This window comes from Mesocricetus auratus, unplaced genomic scaffold (genome assembly GCF_017639785.1).
Source record: "Mesocricetus auratus isolate SY011 unplaced genomic scaffold, BCM_Maur_2.0 Super-Scaffold_15014, whole genome shotgun sequence".
In the NCBI taxonomy this organism is placed as follows: Eukaryota; Metazoa; Chordata; class Mammalia; order Rodentia; family Cricetidae; genus Mesocricetus; species Mesocricetus auratus.
In genome coordinates, this window is record NW_024429186.1 from 44,513,198 (window position 1) to 44,525,966 (window position 12,769).

The following is a 12,769-nucleotide window of genomic DNA, read 5'->3' on the forward strand; positions in this document are numbered from 1 at the left end:
GTCCGCCAATGCACTAAATCTGTTAAGTGAGCATCCTGGTGATCTAATCATATCTGAAACGCCCTCAGAAAAACACCCAGAAGTGAGCTTCACACATCTTCTAGGTGTGATAACTTTCAGTTCCCTCAGATTAACACATGATTGAGAAGGTGGGAGCCCCTGGAAGCAGCTCAAGTATAATGGTAGAAAAACATCATTGACCTGTGAGGAGACCTAAGCCTTCCCTGAGAGGGTAGGGATTGCATTGGGCAAGCTCTTTGAGGCTGTGTAGGCAGAGATCATGGCAGATAGAGCAGGAGCAAGCAAAGAAATGTTTACTGTCCTTCAAAATACACAATCTATAATGTCATTATAAATTATTTATGTGCAATTGGTTAATTGAACATGAATTATCCTATTTTTGATATATCTGGATATCAAAGGTGATCATTTATGTATTTACTTTCTTATTTTGGTTTTGAGACGGGGTTTCTCTACGTAACCTTGTCCTGGAACTCACTCTGTAGAGCCGGCTGGCCTCGAACTCACAGAGATCCACTTGCTTCTGCCTCCCACGTACTGGAGATTAAAGGCATGAGCCACCACCGCCCGACCTCAAATGTGATTTTTAATATGCTGTGGGCAAGAAGAAATAATGGACAAATACATAACAGAGAAGAGTAAGGCACATGCACATACAGACACACACACACATGCATGTACAGACACATCCTTTTTTCTAATAAGATGTTCTGGGTGAGGAATACATTGGATAAAGAACATGAGGTTTATAATGCTATAATAACTAAGAACTGCATAGAGAATTCTGTAAGAAACACTATTCAGCATTCTTTTAAGGCTCAGGATTGATGATATAGATTCATTGGAAAAGTGCTTGCCCGAAATGTGTGAGGTCCTGGGTTCAGTACTCAACTCTGCATAGACTAATCTTGGTGGACCACAATTGTATTACTAGCACTGGAGAGGTGGAGACAGGAATATTAGAGGTCCAGGGTCATCCTTGACTACAGAGTCCTGAAGCCAGCCTAGGATACTTCACACCTTATCTCAAAAACAAACAAAAAGTAGATGAATAAACAGGTAAATAAATATCCATAGGAAACACCTTCCCCTTCTAGGTGCATTCAATCTTCCTTCAAAATCTCAGTGAATCTCCCCCTGACATTTTGGACAGGCAATTATTCAAGTATCAAAGCATATCCTAATTTGTGAAGTTTTGCTAGTGTCTAGGATACTGCACTTAAGGTTCACCCACAACCTCACCAGAGTCCACAAGTAAGTTTTTACTATTCAGCTTTTGAGACTTTCTGCTGTACAGCTCAGGGATGAATACAGAATGGGGTGACCTAAGCAGCATAATGCTGGTGCCCTGCCCTTTGATCCTTAGGAGATAACTGTAGCTTTTATGTTTGGGCAGGACATTGTGAAGAAAGAATTAAAACGCTTACGGGAGGTTGAAAGTGAAAAAATCAAAGAGCATTTTGAATTTCTAAAGAACTTGGAAAATGATATCTATGTGAATGACCAAAAGGCAACCCTTCTCATGCTGGAAAATCAAAAATTAAAGGAAGTAAGTTCAAGATCAGTTCACTTTGCCTAATGGTTTTGACTGAGTTTCTGGACTTGCAACAAGCTTTATAAGGTTGCAGTCTTCTAAATCTCTCCAGTCACCACACCGCCCCCGACAGGAATACCACCAACTTCTAACGCCAGACATTGGTTTTGCCAGGATTCAAGCATCGCATGTGAAGAACGATGTTGCATCCACGAGTTTGTTCAGCCTCCTGGCTCTGAGGTTCATCCTCATTGAGTGTAATTCATTATCCTTCATTCTGTATAGTATATTCCATCATATGACTAGTATATACTTAGACAATAGTATTGTTTGGGAGAATTTCTTTTGGTTATTACCAGCCCTGCTCCTAAACCCATTCAGGTATAACTGTTCTAATAGACATATTTCTATTGGGTATAGATCCCAACTAGAACTGCAAAGACATTAGTAGGCGCATCTTCTGCAGTCCTGCAGAGTACAAGGCTCCCAAAGGCATTGCACTGAATGCCCCTTGTTAGCATTCAGGCATCTGTACTGACCTATCCGTGGGGTTCTGACAGGACACGCCCTCAGATGCAGCCACTAAGAGCACCGCCTGTGCACATACACTATGTTCTTTTTTAGAAGGGCCCTGCCCACCTTCCATCTTCTCTTCTCTCTGCTTCTCTGCCTTTCTCTCTTCTCCCCCCCTCTCTCTCTGCCTTTCTCTCTTCTCCCCCCTCTCTCTCTGCCTCTCTCTTCTCTTCTGCTACTCCTGTCCCCAGAGGCCAGCCTTCCCTCTCCCCTCCCCCTTTCCCATTCACTTTCTCCAAATTAAAAAAAAAAACCTCCACCCAAGCTCTGTCACATGGCATCTTTCTCTCACACACTGTTTTTCTAAATTACAACATCCCTCCCACCAGTGACGTGTTAGAGCCCTGAAACTCACAACCTCACCTGTGTCGACGTTGAATTAAGGAGTAAAAACACAGATTTCCTCTTGGATTAGTTTGATCAAGAGAAAGCCCAATTTTGGATTTTCCACTTTTCTGCCCATGTCTTATCTTCCAACTGTCTGTAGCCCGTCTCCAGTCAGTCTAGTGTGTGTGTGCCTGATGTGTCACCCTTGCCTGTCTGCTGTGTTTCTATCTGATCTGTGGTTGTGCCCACCCAACAAAAAGCTTTCTCTAAAGCTTGCTTTATATTTATTAAATAGCACAGAAAACACAGTATAGGAAAGAGATGAAGGAATCGTTAACAAAATTTTACAAGTTGCTTTACTGACCACAACTGACACAGAATAGTAGGAAATACCTCAAACAGATATCAGTAACCTATATCCACATTCTACTTCCAACATTTATGGGATATTTGTTTAGTTTAAGGCAGGTTTTAGCCTGTTATCTGTGGAAAACAATTACCACAACACACACATATTATACACATGTATTATTCTAGGTCAAGGACAGACTTTAGGATCAAAGCTATGAATTTACCATGGGTTGCAAAAGTTCATTGCTGGCACAGTAAAGTTGGTTGCATTGTTCTCTTAAATGCAGGTTAAACTTAAAATAGACCAAGCACGCCAAGTGGGACAGCGGGTTGAGAACATAGTTTTAAATGGTCTCGAGGCATAGTATTCACATGGTGGGTAGTCCTGGGGAAAGATTGTCTCTTTGGCATCAAGAGATATTTTCATCCAACTGTCTTTTTCCAGTTCCGCTATTCTGGTGGGTGTGTGCCCTGTTGTCCTGCAGATCTGAGCCCCTTTGACAAGTAAAGAAACACCTGCTGGTGTTGTTGGTCACTCAGATATCTTCATTTGTACAATTCATGCTCGAGTTTCCTTTGCCTAGCTAAAAAATAAGTTGTGCCATATTAACTGATAATTATACAACAAATAAGTCTGTTCATTTAACCCCAAAAGTTACAATCTCAACTTATAAACATTAAGTTTCAGGCTTATATCTCAAAAGAGTAAGGCTTTCCTATTTATACTTAAGATTTACTCATTTAAATTTTAGAATGGTATGTTCAACAATTAAATCTATTAAATTCTAATTTTAATGCTCAGAACTGTTGAATCCAATGGTTTTTCATAATACATGAGTAATATATACTTTCTGTATTTCATCACTGTTACAAGACAGTAGTCACAGAGATTTATACAATATTCCTTTGGTTGAAAGACATGAGGTAGAGTTTGTCACTCATTGGAGACACTGTCCTTACTGTCTTACAGGGTGAATGTTGCTTCTTTGTAAACATTTCTCCCCCACTAAACTGTAACAACCTTGAAGTTAGGGTCTGCATCAATGTTCCAAGAGTCATGGGACTTGGTTCCATTCAACGCTCATAATAATTTCAAAGATCAGGTAGTACATTATGTACTTTTTAGACAAGAAAAGACTCTAGTTCTGTTTGTTTGTTTGTTTGTTTCAATAACTGTTATTGGCTAGAGAAGAATAAAAACCATTCCTTCCACAGGAGCCAGATAAGGGAAGTAGGCTGGCCACCAAGCAGCCTGATGGCATTAAGGAAATCTCTTCACGGCTCAGTGTGATCCTTGTCTAGTAGAGCTAAAACAGCTCAAGGACTGATGCTTTTCAGAAGGATGCGTGCACTGTGAAAAACGTTGGTTCCTCAGTAACCCTCATATACTCAACACAGTGTGCTGCAGGCAGCCTTTGACACAGAGTAGGGGGGAATTTTACCTTCCTGTTGAAGTGCCCCGCTCGCCTCTCCTGCTGCAGAAACAACATCTAACATTTACCAAAAGGACGAGAATTTCTATTGCTGTGTTTTACAGAAGGAACTTTTTTTTTCTTGTGGATATGAAGCATTTGGTCTTTAACTTCTTACCGTGTCCATCCTTATCCAGCGCACCATGCTTATTTCTTTGGCTGCTGAAATAGTGTGCGAGCGGGACCCTCTGTCTTCTCCTTGAGGGAGGGCAGGTGCGGTGGAGCAGTCAGTGGCACGGTGAAGCGCCGGTACATGCTGGGTGAATGGCTGCATGGACGTTTCACTAACTCGGTGTGCAGTGAGCAGGTGCTGGCTGACAGCTGTCATGTTCCTTTCCTTCTCAGCATCTTGCCTACCTGAAGACACAAACCCAAATGTACAGAGAAAAGCAACAAATAACCGTGCAGAACTCAGGTGACCTGTCTTGGCAGCTGATAGCTCAGCACAGTAAGTCACACATCACTCTTTCCCTACAATTTTGTTCTTGTTTAACTCAGTGTTTATTAGTTTGCATATAATAAAATGCATCTGTTTCAAAATCCGATGCATTCTGAGGAATATATGCATACTGGCTGCCACTGCCACCACAGCAGCGTAGAACATGTTCATCATTGTATACCCTGTCATAGTGTAAATATGGAATGTCCTTCCCGGGCTCCTGTTTTGAGTTGTGGAGCTGTCAGGAAGGCAGTGAGATCTTTGCAGGGCGAAGCCTGGCTGGTGGCAGTAGGTCTTTAGGAACAGACCTTTAACGGTTATAACAGTTCCTGAGTCCAGGCTGTATTTTCTGTTTCCTGAGCTACCAATAAACACGGTATCTCCACCACACAGTCCTATCAGCACAGACAGCTGCTCCTTTGTGCCACAGTGAATGAAGACCCTCTGAGACTCTAGGCCTAAATAGCCTCCTTCCTTACGTTCTTTCTGTCAGGTATTCATTTTGGTTACAAAAATGACTGCTGCCACATGTCCCTTCCAGTTGATCTTTCATCCCTCCTCCAGTCTCTGGATGCCACCAAACTGCCTTCTAACCCAACAGTTAACAAAAGGAAATGACACAGTATGCACACTTCTGTATCCTGGCTTCTTTGCCACTGCAAAATGGATTTTTAAGACTTGTTCATGAAGCCAGGTGTGTGTGTGTGTGTGTGTGTGTGTGTGTGTGTGTGTGTGTGTGTGTGTGTGTGTTGTTGGGGGGAGGGGGCTGGTGCACTGCTATCAGTCATACATACTTCCCTCCATCAGCTGTGAAGAGACAGCATGGCCACGGCAACTCTGATAAAAAAGGAAAACATTTAATAGGGGTGGCTTACAGTTCAGAGGTTCAGTTCGTTATCATCATGGCAGGAAGCATGATGGCATACAGGCAGACGTGGTGCTGGAGAGGGAGCTGAGAGTTCCTGATCTGCAGGCACCAGGAAGTGGTCTGAGACACTCAAAGCCCACCCCTGCAGTCACACACTTCCTCCAACAAAGCCACACCTACTCCAACAAAGCCACACCTCCTAATAATGCCACTCCCTATGAGCTTATGGGGACTAATGACATTCAAACCACACACACCAACTGAGGGACATTTGCCTTGCTCTTCATTTATCATAAGTGAAGCAACAAGTGACATTTGTTTGGAAGTATATTTCTGGATTTTATTTATGTAGTTATTTCTTAGGTGACACTTAGGAGTGGACTAGCTGGGTTGCACGATTATTGTCTGAGTACTTTTGAAGAAACTGCTAGTTTGCGAACGTTGTTGGCCAAAGGTCTCATACAACTAGAGATGTGAAAAGGCCCTGTTGCTCTAGCTCTTCACCAACTCTTAGAAATTTGAGGACATTAAAAGCATTAACATTTAGCCTTTACATAAGCATAGAATGGTATGGCATTGTGGTTTTGATCTGTCTTTTCCTGCAATGGTCATTAGTTCATGTGGTTCTTGGCTGTCTGAAATCATCTTTTTTGAACCATCTTGAACCAATGAACTCTTTTGACATAAAAAGTACCAAAGAGCACTTGTCACTCTTCCAGAGCACTGGAGTTCAGATCCTAGCACCCATATTAGCTGTAACTCCAGCTGCAAGGGATCCAGTTCCCTCTCCTGGCCTCCTTTAGCACCTGGACACATGTGTGACTTTCATTCATACTTACACACATAAATAAAAACCTAACAAATATCACAAAGTTAGGATCTTAAGGCAAAGAATTTACTTTGCTCACAAGTTGGAGATGTGATCAGAGCTCAGAGACAACCTGCCTAAGCTGTGGCCATTCAGCATCTGGGATCTGCAACCATTCAAAGACTGGTGCCTATGCTTGACGTTGATGTGGCTCTCAAAAGTGCCTTGGGGAAACTGTTGGCCAGAACACCTCCGTATGGTCTCTGCACATAACTGCTGGTCTCCAAGAAAGGCATCCCAGGAGAACGGAGTGGAAGCTCGTGGTATTGTCATAGCCTAACCTTGGAAGTCAGAGTATTACTCCCACACGACTCTCCAGTTAAAGTAGCCACTCTAGAACAAGGGGAGGATATCAGCTCTGAGAGGCAAGAGGCTTGTACAAGCAGGTGCAGTGTGCAAGTTGTGATCCGCTACATGTCTACTAGAACTTTTCACTCCGTACCTTGGATTTTTACTGTTATCATTGAGCTAAAGTTTTCATATATTCTGGAATTCAGCTTTCTTTCCATCTGAGGTTTGACTTAGTGTTTCATATTAACTTTTTGCCATGAGGTCAAGTAAAAGTAGAACTTCTTCTTCCTCCTCTTCCTCTTCCTCCTCCTCTTCCTCCTCCTCCTCCTTCTCCTCCTCCTCCTCCTCCTCCTCCTCTTCTTCTTCTTCTTCTTCTTCTTCTTCTTCTTCTTCTCCTTCTTCTCTCCTCCCCCTCCCCCCATAATTCTAGAAGTAAAAACTTAGATGAAAATAATTTTATACTTTAATTATAAAATACTTATATCATTTTAGTAAACATTGTATTTTAAATATTTCAGAACACTACGGAGATTTCCTGGCACAATTTCAGATCACAATTAAGGTGAGGGTTCTTCTTGCATTGTTTTGTGTATCATGTTTCCAAAGGGGTGTGTGTGTGTGTGTTTGTGTGTGTGTGTGCGAGCACGTGCGTGCGTGAATGTGTGTGTGTGTATGTGCCCACGTGTGCTCACATGTCCTGGTACGTACTCATGTATGTGTGGACAGAATTTCGAGACTACAGAAGGATGACAGGGTGGTACCACCATCACACTCAGTGTGCCAACATCACCATGGAATCTTAATCCTTTCAGAAACTATCTTCTTATACTACCAGTCAGTCAGCATGGGCAGTCCTTCCCTCCCTGTCTTTCTCTGTCCTTCCCTCTCTCCCTCCTTCTTTCCTCTCCTTTTGTTCTCTTTCATTCTTTGCAAGTTCACATACAACACATCTGTTTGGAAGTCTGTGCTGACAGCTCTAGGCTCACTCTGTATACACCAGTTCCCCAGCACCGTCTTCCTTGCCTTCCCCTCCTCCTCTAGGTAGGCAGGAATCAGACAGGCTCCACACAGTCCTAAGAGTTACTCTGTGTGCCTAATAACAATTGTTCACACATGCCATTATTTTGTTGAGAATCCATTTAGAATGTTATCTTGTTGCAATCATACTCACATACCCCCAAACACCACTCCTTTAAGGAACTGTCGAACATCGGAGGAGATACCTTGCAAGAAATTAAGACGCTAATAGATAAGCTGCAGTACCGGGATGCAAGAATCGAGGCCATTAGTGCCTGGCTGCTGGGAGGGATCGAAAGGCTGCATCTTCTTATGCTGGAGGAATCATCATCTGAACGTCTTCGTAAAAAACACTTGGGAAAATTCGGTAATGCAGAACTTCCTGCTGCCTTGTAGTAGCTAGTGACATCAAAATAAGGGGCTCCTTGGGGACTGTCACCAAGGGAAGGGGAAGGACAGTGCTTACTGCTGTGAGCATCCCACGGAACACAGGTACTCCCTTTGGGTTGAGTTTGTTAGAACACTTTGTCAGCTCTTCCTTTCGCACAGGATAATTTTCGAGAGAACTAGTCTTGAATCTTCTTCATGATTAAAAAGAAAACGTCCTAGATAATCCATCTTTGAGACAGGATCTTACTGTGGATTCTGGTGCTGTAGTGAACTCGGGGTCTTCCTGCCTCAACTTCCTGAGTGCTGGGATTATAGGCATGAGCCACCACACCTGATTCAGAAACACTGTTTAAGTGTTCAATACTTTTAGATAATTAGAAAAACTCAAAAGAGCAACAGCATGTCATATCATTGTCACATATGAATTCCATTTCCATCCTATGTGATCCTATAGAAGCATAACCATGTTCATTACGTATACCTGTGCTTTTACGCCACAAATCACTGAGTGGTGGTGACACAGGCCATGCAATCCTCCAAGTCTAGAACATTGACTGCCTAACTTTATAGAGAAAACATTTAGAACTAGCATGTTGACATTGCCATGCTCTTCTCTAATCACATGAGAGGCTCTTTTGGCAAAGCCTAAGGTCACACAGGTTGAGACACAGGGAAAATGAAGATAGATTTTGTTTCTAGGCCACACAATGGTGAACATCTATAGTGAACTAAAAGGAAAATTGTGTTTTCATTCCAAATGAAAGGGATACTATGGAAGAATATGCTTACTAGACAGTTTTGAAAAGTCAGTGGAACACTGAGTGACAAAACTGTGATTTAAAGATCAGTGCTTAGAACTGGATAAACGGCTCGGTTAAAAGCTCTTGCTGCTTTGGCAGCTGCCCCACAATTTGGTTCCCAGCGCATGACAGCTCCCAGCCGCCTATAACTCCAGCTCCAGGGGACTCAGTGCCTCCTTGGGCACCAGGCACGCATTTGGTGCACATCATACATGCAGGCAAACACTCGTGCACATAAAGTAAGAACAAAGAAATCCTTAAAACAAGAATAAAAATAGTGAGCTGTACTGTTTTAGAGTCAATGAAACCTTGCGGTCAGCAAGCATTTACTAACCGCCTATCCTGCTGAAGCTCTAAGATACCTGGGTAACTGCAGTGAGTACAACACCCCCTCTTCAAAGGAGATTCACAGTCCCTATAGAGCCTAGCAGCTCCTCCTCTGACAGGACTACCAGCCCTGAAATCTTTGTTACAATTCCGCCTGCTATCGTGGAATTACCCATTAGGTTGTAACTTGCCCATTGCTGATACAGTAGAAAGAGAATCCGGGATCGCTGAAAATGCATATTAATTCCTGCGTGTGCCAAAAGTGGCGCATAAGAAGTGTGGGTTTCTCTAAGAGGCAGCTGGGTTGAGGAATCATAAGCCAGAGGCTCCGAAGTTGAGCTGAGACAGACCTGAGAGCAGATCGCCGGCTTGCCATAGCGCTGCCGATCTCCACTCCCAGGGCACGGAGTAGAGTGAGAGCTTTGAATCCAGGTGGGTTCCGGCTGCTTCACTCTCTTCCTCACGCTCCCCAATCGTACAATGTGAGTGACAGCAAACGGGTGTTATACCGTATCAAACATGGACTGAGTGTTCATCGGGTCTCTGGAATCTCCCACCATCCTAGGGAAGCGAGTGCCGTTTGGCCCTTGAATTACTCCACCATCTCACAGCCACACATAGTCTCCAACTTCTGGATTGCCTGATGGTCTCCAGAATCCCTGGAATGCTTCCAGGATAGCAGCCCTCTACTGCCCACTCTTGGACATAATATGTCATTACAATCCTTCAGGTCCTGCCCTCCTCCACACCCATTATACTAGCTCCATTATTCTACCGAGTAACCCCGGGGCAAGAGAATAGACAGAATTAATGAATCACTTCTACGGAGGGAAAGCTCTCTTATCGGATGCTAATAGCTCACAGGAACGTCAGGGACAGGCACAGATGTGAGCTGGCCAAGGACCCCGAGTAGCCGAGAAATGGGAGATCAGTTGGCTCGCTAACTGGAAAGGGGAATGAGGAGGATATCAGAGTGCTAGACGCCAGAATTCACCTGCACACTGTGATCACTTAACTTTACCTTTTCTGTTTTGTAAGCAAACAACGTAATGGCATATACCAGAACCAAACAATAACAATACAGATTACTTTTAAGTTATTAAAAATGTTTTGGGCCAAAGAGATGGTTCGGTGGGTGAAGGTCCTTTGCCATCAAGGCTGACACCCTGCGATGGATTCCCCAGACCTATGTAGACTCCTACAAGTCCTTCTCTAAACTCCATATGCATTGTGACACATGTGCGATACCCACTGCCCCCAATATGCCCTTATAGATACACGAGCGCGTGCGTGCGCGCGCGCACACACACACACACACACACACACGAGAAAGACAGATTACAAGTTTTAAAAGAAAATGTCATTATTTTTCTTTAATTACAAGTCAGAATGAAAACGAATCAAATTTAAATATACTCACAATCCCTTTATATTTATTTCTATTTTTAAATCAGCAAACATGCTCCCATCGTAATACATAATTAGTTTGGGCCAAACCTCCCTACCCATATACCCCTCTTACCCATCTCCAGACCTGTCCCACTTGTCCCCCCACCCCAGCCTTGTAATAATTTCTGCCTTCATATTGTGTGCCCTCTCTTGGAGTCTTTCCTCACCCCTCGTGGTCCCCTTTCTAGTTTCTACTCACACTCACCCCCACATTAAATCACAATAAAGTTACAAGCCAGGGATCTGTATATACAAGATAACATCATATTTGACTTTTCAAGCCTGTAATCTTGCTTTAATATTTCTACTTTCACTCATTTTCCTATAAGTTTTGTGATTTCTTTTTTCTTTATGGTAGAATAAAATTCTGTGTATACACATAGCAATTTTTATGATCCATCTGTAGATAAACATCTAGGCTGATTCCATGGCTTTGCTATAGTGAATACAGAAGCAAGAATTGCAGGTATACACATATTTCCATGGAAAGATACGGGACACTATAGCTGAGTCATATGGTAGTTCTATTTCTATTTTCTTAAGAAACTTCCACGCTGATTTTCATCATGGCTGCACCAATTTCCACTCCAGCCAACAGCAGATGAGAGTCCCCTTTCCCCACAGCCTTGCCGGCAATTGTCATTTGTCTTCTTGGTGACAGCCATTCCGACTGGGTAAAATGGAATATATCTCAAAGTAGTTTTGTTTCACATTTCCTTGGAGGCGACAGATACTGAACATTTTTAAAAGCTTCTTGGCCCTTTGTATGCTTTTGTTCAGTCAAAACTCCAAGTGGTGGTGGCGCACGCCTTCAATCCCAGCACTTGGGAGGCAGAGGCAGGTATGTATCTGTGAATTCAAGGCCAGCCTGGACAGTAGTTCAATGTGAGTGCCCGGGGTTGAGGTCAGGCATATTGTATTCCAAGTATATACATGGCTCCATTCAGCAGTCAAGTATTATAAACTGATCATTTTAGAAACATGATGTTAAACTTATTGATAAACCCAATTTAAGAAAAACTTTGCCTTTCAAATGATTCCCATCTGACTAGCAAAATAATTACTATAGTCCATAGCAGTAAAAAAAACAATGCAGCCCAGACCTCAATCAACAAGAAAGCTGGGCTAGGGTAAGGGCTATTTTGTAGCAAAGTAGTAAAAACTATAATGTGGCATGGGGAGCAGAGCTAGGATAAGAGCTATTTTGCACATTTTACTAAACTATTTACTAACCATGAGCAACCAAAGTGGCGATGATATTGATACCTTGTTCCTACAAGAGCAGACTGTAAAATGCAGATTAAGTATCCCTGACAATCTCTGCCTTTGGAGAATTGTATTTTTTTTTTGAGTCCACCTTTTGCACATACTCTTTTGCTACAATGGTACACAGGAAGGTAACTGCTAAAAACTGTTTTGAATGCAATGGGTCCAGAGGTAGCATTGGTAATTTGACCCATCACTTCTCCGGTATGGACTACATAATTAGCCACTTAAGGATTCTTGGAACAACTCAGGATTTTACTGAACATTAATAACCATAAAACCTATGTAAGATACAAATAGAATTTAATTTTTTTCTTACAGGAAAGAATAAAAAAGGTAAAAAGAAGGTCCGTTTTCCTCCAGCCATTCGTGCTAGGAGAAACGCCTTAATCCGGAGCAGCAAATAACTTAAGGAAAAAACCTAGAGAATCCCAGAGAACTCCAGGCAATGTAAGTACACCTATGTTCGTATTTTGCAGCATTAACGTAAGTCTTCAAAGTTGCCATGGAGCAGAACCAGTGAATAACATTTCAAACATTACACATGGATACACATGACCAGATTATTAGACTAAGTGTTAGCATTTTTATTTGTTTCCATGGCTGTGACATGAGTCTCTCAGAGTCTTCAGAGTTTGAACATGGCAGCTTACCTATCCAAAACCAGCCACAGGGGAACAGGGGAGCATCTATATATTCCTGTATTTCATTCTATCCCAGATACTTCTAGTTACAAGATCCTGACTCAGAAATGTCATGACCTGGGAAAAGTCTCT

The 12,769-nt window shown here is 42.6% G+C and overlaps 1 protein-coding gene across 1 annotated transcript in view; it reads left to right on the forward strand.

The window, feature by feature from the left end:
- Ccdc175 (coiled-coil domain containing 175) overlaps positions 1-12,418 on the forward strand; it is a 64,469-nt gene extending 52,051 nt beyond the window's left edge. The window contains 5 exon segments of the mRNA XM_005072838.4: positions 1,418-1,570; positions 4,624-4,726; positions 7,263-7,306; positions 7,942-8,128; positions 12,315-12,418. Coding sequence (XP_005072895.3) covers positions 1,418-1,570; positions 4,624-4,726; positions 7,263-7,306; positions 7,942-8,128; positions 12,315-12,418 — 591 coding nt within the window.
- Positions 12,419-12,769: the final 351 nt, after the last annotated feature.